A 10,456-nucleotide genomic window follows, 5' to 3' on the forward strand; every position below is an offset into this window, starting at 1 on the left:
GAAAGACTGGATATTTGGAAATGACTTTCGAATATCTCGAAATAGCGGTTTTTCTGTTTTGTATTTGACTCGTAGAAGTTGAACTCATAAAGTATTTCTCAAATAATTTAATGTTAAGCACTTTTAATTTATTCGCACAGTAATTCCACTTTTCACAGAAAACCAAACTCACCAATACTGTAAAACTGCAACGTGATCCGAGCATTTTTTCTTGTCGTCTGGCAGTGTCAAAGAAATACGATAAGCTTACAAACAAAACGTGTTGTTTTAAATATACCTCCCTTTGGGATCAAATACAGAGACAAAAAAACTAACAACAGACAATATGAGCAAATCCTCAATTAGTTATGTTCATTTTGTGCACAGGCGACACCATGTAAATAGATAGAGAACAGCTGTGCGCGCCAAATCATTGCACAGCCTGTCATGGCTTCCACGTCGACACTGAGTTTATTCTGTAATTTACAATGACATTATTCAGAATGTTATATGTGGCAGAATAATCCGTCAAATTAATGAAGTCACGGATACAATTTCTATTTCCTGTTCGTTCCAATAGCTTTTATTGTCACAATCAAAAGAGGTGTTCCTACTCTGAAAAATACTGTATAATTTTACTAAAACTGCAACTTGCATCTACCAATATCTACATGGTAGGTTCGATTAAGTAGTTTCAGCAGGTTTTCAACAAATTTGTCTCAAAATTATTCCATATCATCACATAATATACTAATAATACACATGAAAGACACGAGTGATATTCCCAGCGCCAATTCCTGTGACCCTTTGAATCTTGATCTATTTATAAATAGCTACCTTCAGAGTTAGTACCTCAATAGTACACTATTCGTCACCTAATTTATTTTCTTCTCAAATAGTGACTCTTTGAACATTCTGATGTTAAAAAAAGCAAGAAAATTTGAGGTAAAATACACGTAAGCTATTTAACAACTGTCTTAAAGTCATTTGTGGTTGGCCTCTCTGAAAAAAACTTCAAATATGAAATACTACACTGTGCTCAAGTGCAACGTGTTCGCTTTCGCAACTCTGAAGAGGCGAGTAAGCTTGTGGTAGCTTAACTTGATAACTACTACTTTTTTGTCCAGACAACAATGAGAAGATTGCAATATGTGCCATTAGACAATGAGGCGAGCACATCATTAAACACCATGGAAATTTTTAATAGGTAAATAACATTTATTTCGTTTCCAGGGAAGGGAATTTACGACCGGTGGCACCTCAAAACTAATGAATAATCGCGGACATCACATCGAGGAGAAAGTAATACGAACACAAAGAATATATTTTGGTATTAATTCATTGATGTCTTTGTGCGAGAAATATACGTCTGTGGTCGAACATGTGTTTCAAAACAAAAACAAAATAAATAAAATCTATTCATCTTTTAATTCCTAGTGACGTCAAACAAAGATAATGCGGATTACTGTTAGTATTTTCAGTGATGGCACATCCACGTGTGCACACGAAGAAACGAGAAACGAGATCTTCGAAAAAATCTGAAATTTTCCAATCGATACCAATATGATATCCTTTCTTTTTTTTACGTTTTCTGTTTTACACGTTCTTAAAGTTTTGCAAAGTGCTGTTAAATATTAAAACCTTTTCAAAGTCCTAATTCTCTTTCACTCAACCTAAATCCTAAAAACACTGTTGAAAGAAAAGGAATCAATATAATCTTACAATTTGAGTCTTTGTCTCACTTGTGGATTTGTAATAATAATAATTATATTACAAAACTAAAACTGAAAGAAAACTACCCCTCTAGCTCACACCTGGAGTTCTTCAAACAACTATAAAACAGATAATTGTGTACAAAATAAAATCCTGAAGTCACCTTTAAAAAAAAAGATCAGAAAGGAAAATATCTAAGTCAGCAAAACAATTACAATAGCTAAGCGACCCCATCAGCACTTTCAATATGCCACCGCGAGTTTCGACCTCTGACCTCTATCATTTCACGGTAAATGGTTACACGTGGACATCCCTGGCGTCGTGCACACCGAAATGGGAAAAGCAGAGATTTTGGGAGAAAGGGTCTCTAAATTTGAACCTTGATATGCATTCTACATCGGATTTTCCGGAATGCCTAACTGTTCTTTGATGAGCAGCATCCTTTTCTTGACGAATTCGTAGAATTCAACTTCCAACGCCATGCGCTCTCGCTGGATTTTGAGCGCTTCCTCTGACGGTTCGATTTTGGATTTGGATTTGAATTGGTCTCGGATGCTACTCAGGGTGACTTTGTAAGCCTCAAGGGCGCCCTCGAAGAATTTAGGGAGAAGTCGCTCCAAGATGACCAGGGTTGAGTTGAACTGCTCTGTGATGCCGACGAACAGGAATTTCTCTACGACATTTTTCTTCGCTTGCTCGATGGCCCAGCGTGAGGGCGTGCGGCACTCGTCTTTTTGACCGCAGAAGTAAGGGACAACCCGGAAAGTGTTCTCTGTGCTGCATTCATACTTGTTGTTCAAAACGCACTCATCGAATGTCTGGTTAAAGTCTTCGGGCGCGCCTGTCCACTCGGGGACCGAAAAGGAGTCACCAAAGCGGGTGTAGTAATAAAAAGACACCAGACGACTCACCGGGTCACGAGTTAAATTGATCCAGACTGGCTTGACTGCCGACCCGTAAGTTTCGAAATCTACATAGTCCAGATGCCGGTCATAGATGTATGGTGGTTCTAGCGCTTCGATCTCTTTTATAAAAATTTTCTCACCAGTCTCATTGAGGAACACTTTGACGAAGACTGGACTACGTTCGCGCTTGAACTCAAGCTTCTGTGAGAGTCGCATGATAACGTTGAGCAGACTTCGGCTACCGACTTTGCTGACGCGATTGAAGATGACTCGCGTCTCGTTCCAGGCGCCGGTCGGGTCGAGAGGCAGGCCCATGTCCGGGGAGAGCGCCGACTCGCCGTCGAAGCGAAGGCTGGTGTCGAGCAGCGAGGAAGACCCTGGTCCGATGTGTTGAGAAGTAAGCTTGAAGACAACGGCGAAGAAGAGAAGGGTGCCTACGATGAGAATCAGCCGAGCAGGCGAGATGAATATCCGTCCAATGCGAATCATCAACATTGTTGGAGTGGTAGTTTGCTGTGTTTGAGCCAGGGTTGCAGATTTGTATCCTTATTACAACTACAGACAGAAACAAATAAAAAAGAACAACATCAAATAAGCTGCACAATTCCAATGAAGTATTTTGACATTCATGATGAATTATACTCAAAGACGTCTGACCCATTTTCAAATTCTAAATAATTAGAAAAATATTTATTTCTGACAAAGCATCGGTTTTTGAGCCAACTCTGTGTTATTTGTTGTTGATGTTGTAAATTTCATATTACATGCACATATTAAACAAAAAAAAGTTATTTGCGCTATTTCATCACAAAACATTTCATCTGTTGCGTTTTCCTTCCATAGTCAGCATCTTTTTAAAAAGAGGAACCGAGAATAAACAGGTGTTAACCACTCCACTCTGTCTCTGCCGAGAAGACTCCTTTGGCAACCACGTTTCCATGGAAATAAATCGATTGATCTTTGCCAGTAAAGCCAGTACTGAAAACGTTTATATTAATGTTAATCCAATCATGTCCAGTCTTACGTTTGATCTGCGTCACCATGGCCAAAAATAAATCTTCCTACAAATGGTACTTATGCATTTTTTATCTTACTTTGGAAGTTTACAGTGAAAATAGATGCGGACATCAATGAAAATTAGACTGGCATTGGAATTGCAGGTTATCACACATTTAACAAATTTCTTGTATCATCGATATATCGCCTATCTGCCGGTTCGCTTTGAGGTCAACTGTCTAATGTAGATACACCCGTGGAAAACTACGTCGCCTAGAATGTTTACTTTCTCCCGTCATTAATAAGTAAATTAAACAATAAAACAAATATACACAGCAAGTCTGGCTTCACCATTAAGGCTCCGCATGGTTTTAGAAGGTAATCACATTTTGTACGGCACACAGAACGGTTACCGTTGAGGTCAGATATAGTACTGCCGGCGGCTAAAGATTTGCGAAACAAATTTCGAGGTTTTTAACCTCGAGTAAACTTGAAGAAAACTGATGGTGGCGACCTCGTCGATGAGGATATACAGGTGATGAATCATGGGAAATTTGTCATTTTTTGCGAAAGTTTGAGCTTTTGTGACACATCACAATAGTTTAGTTCAGTGAACATTCTATAATAATTGTATTGTGAAGAGCAGGACAGAACACTCAAAGCATTTACATGCCGGTTACAGTGCCGCCGGGAGCAAGTCATTTTGTCACTGAAGAAAACTTTACAAAATGCCGTCACTTTAGAAAATCACCCAACAGCATTGGGTAGTTTCATTTATCGTGGTTTTTGGACTCCGAGTTGACAATATTAATACAGAAGAGTTCTACAGGCCTACATTTACGGCGGGTTAAAATTAGCACACTTTTATCAATACACGGCATTAAATCGGTTCATTTTGCTTCGCGATATTTCGATTCCAAGAAAAGATTTTCAAAAAAACTGTTTCGGTTTTGAGTTTTAGAACGTCCGTGACTGATTCTGACAAACTCAAATCGAGATTCTTAAACGAATTTCACTCACCTTAAAAATACAGCTACTATCGCCTACCGTCACCCGCCAACAGTGATGATGCGATAATGTGCGACGTCGAAGTTCTGGTGACGACACTCGGGTCAGAGAAACACTTCCGGTTGCACAACGTGTCACTCAGTGTCAATTTTCAGTTCATCTTTAGGATTTAGTTATTAAATATTAAATTATGCACGGTTATCGGTTTAATTACCATTTTTATATCCCACAGCGCACCAGTCGCTTGATAAAACCGATTTGTGTGCTAATAGGTGTAAAATACCCTTTATTGTTTAAACGTGGTGTGATTTAACATTTGGTGTTCCCAGACGATTGCCAATAATAGGAATCCAAATATGGCCACAGTGCTCTTGTTTCGATCGTGGCATCTTCGTGTAAATGAATACAAGGCGTCAACTTGTGAATTTTTAAAGCTTGCAGCTTACAACTGCGGCATGTGACGATTTACATTGACACCCCGGGCGACATCAATGTCGTTCACCGCGCAAGTGTCTACCTATTGAAAAAGAGCCAATTATAGTGCAAAGGATCTTCGCTGGACTCGCATGATATTCTAGAGATAAATAGTCGTATTCTGCAACGCAAAATGTGCCAAATTTTGACATCGTTCATCAATTGATTATGAACACGGTGAATATGTGTGTCACATGTCACGCGTTGTTAATCCGAAAGACACTTTGAGGATTAACACCAGCTGTAACATCCGCGAGTCCAAAATGCTCTTTCCATCCAACAAAAAAAACCCAAAGCGACCTTTTATTCTAAATTTTTCGGCTGTTCGCGTCTCATTAATCCCGCCATTCTTTCATAAATGGAATCTGTTTGAACGATACTAGAAGCTAGGCAGGCACCACGTTGTTCATTGACGGCGCGAGAGAATATTAAAGGTAGTAGCAGTGATTTCCGATGTGTTATGTATTTTCGACAACATGCTGCTGCATTTGACGTCATCAACGGATAACACCATGTTAACAGTTTTTTGTAAGTCTTCACAAAGAAAGATTTTTCAGAAAACTAAAAAATACGCAAAATTGGCGCGGAAACAACAAAGTTCAGAAAAGAGGGGTTGCTATTCCAGGCCATAAGTTTCTCTTCCAAACTTCGGCTATAGTCAGCCTCGAGTATTTGATTGTATAATTCAATTGAAAGAAGTTGCCAGAAAGTCAATGGGCATGAACAGCAAATTTTAAAAGTCTGTCCGATTTTGTGATGAACACTAATTAATTAAAAATGAACTAAATATGAATATCTGTGTACATTTTTATCACACTCAATCATGATTTAAAGATGACTGACATTGAAATGTCGAGAGAGTTAAACAGCTGGTGGGAATTTCCCAAAAGACTTGGGATTTATACAAAATCTCGGCTATTTACACAATGGTTATTTCATCCGAGTAATTTGCATATGGCTACCAATATGACGTTTCAATTACGCGAAACGACCTGCGCGTTTAGCTTGACACGTCACGAGGTTCATAGGTCATCTGTGAGCTGGCCTGTTGCCTGCATGCGTAGTCGGTCTTAACACCGTGCCGAGCAAAGGCCCATTGCGAAATTGCCTACAACGTCCGACCTGTTGGTTTTTTGTCATTTTTCAAGGTAAGACAACTGATTTCGGTAAACTATGACATTTTCTCACGAAGAGAAAAAAACGCAACCGGTAAATCTGTAAAATTTAATACCGGTCTCACTGACGCATAATTATTTTTTTTTACCCGAATCGCGTAATCCGTCTCATATCGGCCATATATTGATAACATTTTGTCCACAAACTAAGTTCCGTTTTGATATATAAGTTTCTTTATTTTCGATGACCGAAGAAAAACCATAGACCGAATATTTACTTTCAGTCAGGACTGCCGTCGTACTTTAGTGTTGGACGAAAAATTAAGGCGCCATTTTCGTGAATGAGCAACAGACGTCACTGAGCAGCATTCACACGGTGTGCAGTGTACCCACTGTCCAGACATATTTTTATATGAATTTTAGAGAATATGTATACATCTGTCGGTACAGACGACGGAATAATAGCGTCGAACTTAAAAAATCACAAATCTCTTTTGCAATTTCTAAATTCATTTTAGCAGACTACACGTCACGTTTTGTGACAGGCGTCATTATTCTATCACTGCAAACAATACGTAAACTGATTGCTAGGATTTTACGGTCTAACATCCACATTATTGACTTCAGAACTGAAAACTTGCGACATGTCGGCTACTTTACTCGGGTGAAATTTAATAACTCTTCGGCTGCCATAGAAAAGGTGAAATTTGTCCATTTTCCTCTTTGCTCCGTATTGTAAGCTAAGAGCGCCATCGCAACCGGATGTATCCCTCAATTTTGACCTCATGCTTGCAAAGCGCTAGCGAATGAATCATACTCAGCATCTTGATGAATTTTGAAAGAAACTGACTTAAGACGTAAACAACGTGTTGAAGTTCAGCAAGAAAACTGGATAGCAATCTATTTCTATAAATACCAAGAATTGTGATATTTCAAACAGTAAACAGCAAAGGACAACCTAACTCACATTCTTTTCAGATGATTTGACGTAAAGGGTATGACCTAGAAACATAATACTGATCGAAACGTTTACGCCTTGCTAAGCTTACAAAGACGATATTAAAATCCTAAGATAATCAAGGATTAATTTTGTACTCTGTCTATTCTATTGATCACATATTTGTCTCAAAATTGCAGGAATTTATTATGCCACTTTAAGTATATTAGCACAATTACATGAATCTAGTATGAAATTTATAATTTTTTCAACAACAACGTAATTATTTTAAATGAAATTATTCCTCTTTTATTTTTAAATCTTCGTTCCCGTAGATTTAAACCATAGAAAAATACTCATTTCCATTCTTTCTGACCATTATTTCTTTGTTCACTTATTAATGTCAAAAGTTCTGTTCATTTCAGAGTCACTTCTGAATCCGGTGGTTCAAGATCGGTGCACTTATTTTGTAAGTTTGCTTCATCGGTTTCAAGTTGACGGGACCACTGCATCATGGGAGTTGAAGTTTACAAACGTTACTTTCGTACATTTGTCACTCCGACACGATTTTTGATGACAAGTACTCTCATGACATGTTTGATTGTTATCGTGTTCGTGACGTCGCCCAGACGAATACCGATCGGGGCTGTACAGTCGTCAGGCAGCTATGGACCGGCCAGCGTTGATACCAGGGCAATAAGCACAAACAGCGAAGCGGCCCCTGCTGAAGCAGCACCGGCGGCGGACGAGGCGGCTGCCCCGGCGGAGGGAGAGCAGCCTGCCGCGGACGCGGCAGCAGCAGCACCCGCGGAAGGAGGAGGCGACCAGGCAGCCGCGGAGCAACCAGCAGCGGCTGCTCCAGCGGCACCAGCGGCGGCAGGCGGTGGCGACGGCGACGTGGCCCCCGACACGGGTCTTCCGATCGAGGAAAGCAGATTCCATAGCCACGATAGGATGGTGTACAATCGTGTCGATAAGTGCGGCAGCCGCAGTCTTTTGTACACCATCGACGAACTGACGCAAAAACACGGCTACAAGAAAGTAACCAGCGAAGAGTGGAACAAGAAAAATTTGACCCAGGAAGAGCAAAAAGAACTCGTAGACGAAATCAACGGTTTAGAACCGCCTTTCATCTATGACAGGCATGTGTACTACACGCCATTTCAAAGATTCGGATCCAAAAATCCAGTCTGGATCAACTTGATCAGAGACCCCCTACGAAGATTTATCTCCCTATACTACTTCAAGCGCTTTGGCGACCCCCACACCGCGGCAGGTGAGTTCAACATGCCGGAAGAGATTATCAACCGTTCCTTCGATGACTGCGTTCTGAACAACATATTCGAGTGCAGTACCAAGGCAAGTTTCCGCGTCGTGCCTTATTTTTGCGGACACGGTGAAGGCTGCAGAATGCCCAACAAGTGGGCTGTCGAACAAGCCAAGAAAAACGTCGTCGAAAATTATGCACTGGTTGGAATTTTGGAACACTTCAACACCACCCTCAAGCTCCTCGACAAGCTGGTTCCACAATACTTCGGTGGCGCCATGGATGCCTATCTCTCTGTCCAGAATACCGGTATCGTTGAGAAATTCAAGTCGATAAGTGGGAAACCTCCCGGCGAAGAAGCCATGGCTAAAATGAAAGAACGATTGGCGCTGGAGTACGACTTTTACAACTTCGCTGTCGCTAGGATGGAACACCTAGCAAAGCAATTCAACATTGAGACATAAAGAAATCCTATCATTACCAAGTGTTTTTTTTTTACAAATGGCTACATCATTGGCCTCTTTGAACTTTACAAAGAGACCTTTTTTCTAAATTTCAAGTTAATGTGACCGATCATTATTCATAAATCCGTAAATAATCAAAACAACCAGAAGAAGGTAATAGCTTCCTTCTGCGTCACAAACTCAAAATCGAAAACCGGAACCCCTCTTAAATGACCGTTAAACAAAAGCTTTTGGTTCAGATTTGTCAATGGCAGATCAATCACGTGATCTTGGGAGTTTTGTCATTTGTTTTCTTGAAATGTATTCAAATTTTGGCTGTTGAATCGAAAGCAAGCAAACTGACAAAATCAGCAAACGTTATCTGATTTTACCAATGGAAATCGATTTACCCCAAATTTACAAGTATATATACCCTTTATCTAATCACTATTCAGGCAGATGTCTTGCGTTTTCTCGATGACTGGTTTCATCCAAAGGGCAAGAATTTCGTAGTTCCCTCCAAAATTTTGAAATGTGAATTTTGTGTGACATTCTGTAAATATAATCGAATCCTCCGTTGTTAGACTTCTTTTCCTACATTCCTGATTACTTGAAGTTACAAATCATGTATATTAAACTAGAAAGATTCATGTGCAAACTTTTGCTCTTTGTTGATAAAGGCAGCCATATTAGTTTTGTCAGCCATATTGGTGTCTTTGCGCCTGTGGCGATCTGCATTTCACAATATTTTATGAAGGCACTACATGTCCTCTTACTTAGTCGTGTAGTGTTGGGTGATGTTAAGGGAGTAAGACGATATATATTAATGAAAAACGTACTATTCAAAGACAAAAGCTATTACCTCAAAATTAATTCCCAACATCCAAGAAAATTTGTTGTGAATGAAAACCTACTACCACTTACTTTTAGAGAGAGTTGTGACAAAAACCGATGAAAAATTAGACATTTGTGTAGTGCAATCACACTATGAGTATATAATTGACTGTGTTAGATGATTTGGGATAAACGGATTTTTTTTTACTACTGTTGTGATGTCATGTGTTGGGCATAGCAACCAAAGCAAACAGCAAACGAGAATTAACTTGCTCAAGGGTTTACACAATCAGGTATCAGTCTGGAAGATCGCCTTGTAAAGACCTACATTCCAGATTAAACAGAATAAGTACATGGCTTTGCTGATACACATTTAGTTTGAAGCCACGATTTTTCTTCTCCATGATGGGTGCTCTGATGTGTACGTTAATTCCATAACAGTTGATTTGCACGCTAGATCACCAAAGTAGACCGACCCTATACTTTTTGCACCCGGGTTTTCTGTCATGTTAATGCCTGTTGTTAGAAAATAAAATGACGTTGAGTACCATAAAATGAACAAGCCGGACCCGAATGCCTTTTTTTCTTTCCCTTTTTCACTGCAGCGCCTGAATTAGAGTACTATTTGACGTTACATCTCTTTACACAAGGACCAACTGTCACCTGTTAATCGTCTTAAATGTGGCCACCAATAGATTCGCTTTGTTGGGTATTTATTTCTATGTTCACTAGCAGCTTTAATTTAAGATTTCCACGTGTCATATTTCAGCATTTTATCATTCTCT

General features: G+C 39.7%; 2 protein-coding genes across 2 annotated transcripts; one reads left to right on the forward strand and one right to left on the reverse strand.

Annotated features, from left to right (window-relative positions):
• Nucleotides 1-106: 106 nt before the first annotated feature.
• Nucleotides 107-5,245, reverse strand: LOC139138283 (uronyl 2-sulfotransferase-like). The gene is made up of 2 exons (XM_070706597.1): nt 4,614-5,245; nt 107-3,152 (listed from the first exon to the last, which is right to left on the reverse strand). Exon 2 carries the CDS (start codon nt 3,090-3,092, stop codon nt 2,085-2,087), a length of 1,008 nt encoding a protein of 335 aa, XP_070562698.1. The 5' UTR covers nt 3,093-3,152; nt 4,614-5,245; the 3' UTR covers nt 107-2,084.
• An 839-nt stretch (nt 5,246-6,084) lies between these two features.
• On the forward strand, nt 6,085-10,233 carry LOC139138273 (uronyl 2-sulfotransferase-like). The gene is made up of 2 exons (XM_070706585.1): nt 6,085-6,223; nt 7,553-10,233. Exon 2 carries the CDS (start codon nt 7,641-7,643, stop codon nt 8,856-8,858), a length of 1,218 nt encoding a protein of 405 aa, XP_070562686.1. The 5' UTR covers nt 6,085-6,223; nt 7,553-7,640; the 3' UTR covers nt 8,859-10,233.
• The last annotated feature ends 223 nt before the right edge of the window (nt 10,234-10,456 follow it).

This window comes from Ptychodera flava, chromosome 1 (assembly GCF_041260155.1).
Source record: "Ptychodera flava strain L36383 chromosome 1, AS_Pfla_20210202, whole genome shotgun sequence".
Lineage (NCBI taxonomy): Eukaryota > Metazoa > Hemichordata > Enteropneusta > Ptychoderidae > Ptychodera > Ptychodera flava.

What these genes read in the sequence shown, in the direction of transcription:
- LOC139138283 (XM_070706597.1), bottom strand. Translation starts at nt 3,092, where the DNA reads ATGTTGATGATTCGCATTGGACGGATATTCATCTCGCCTGCTCGGCTG.
- LOC139138273 (XM_070706585.1), top strand. Translation starts at nt 7,641, where the DNA reads ATGGGAGTTGAAGTTTACAAACGTTACTTTCGTACATTTGTCACTCCG.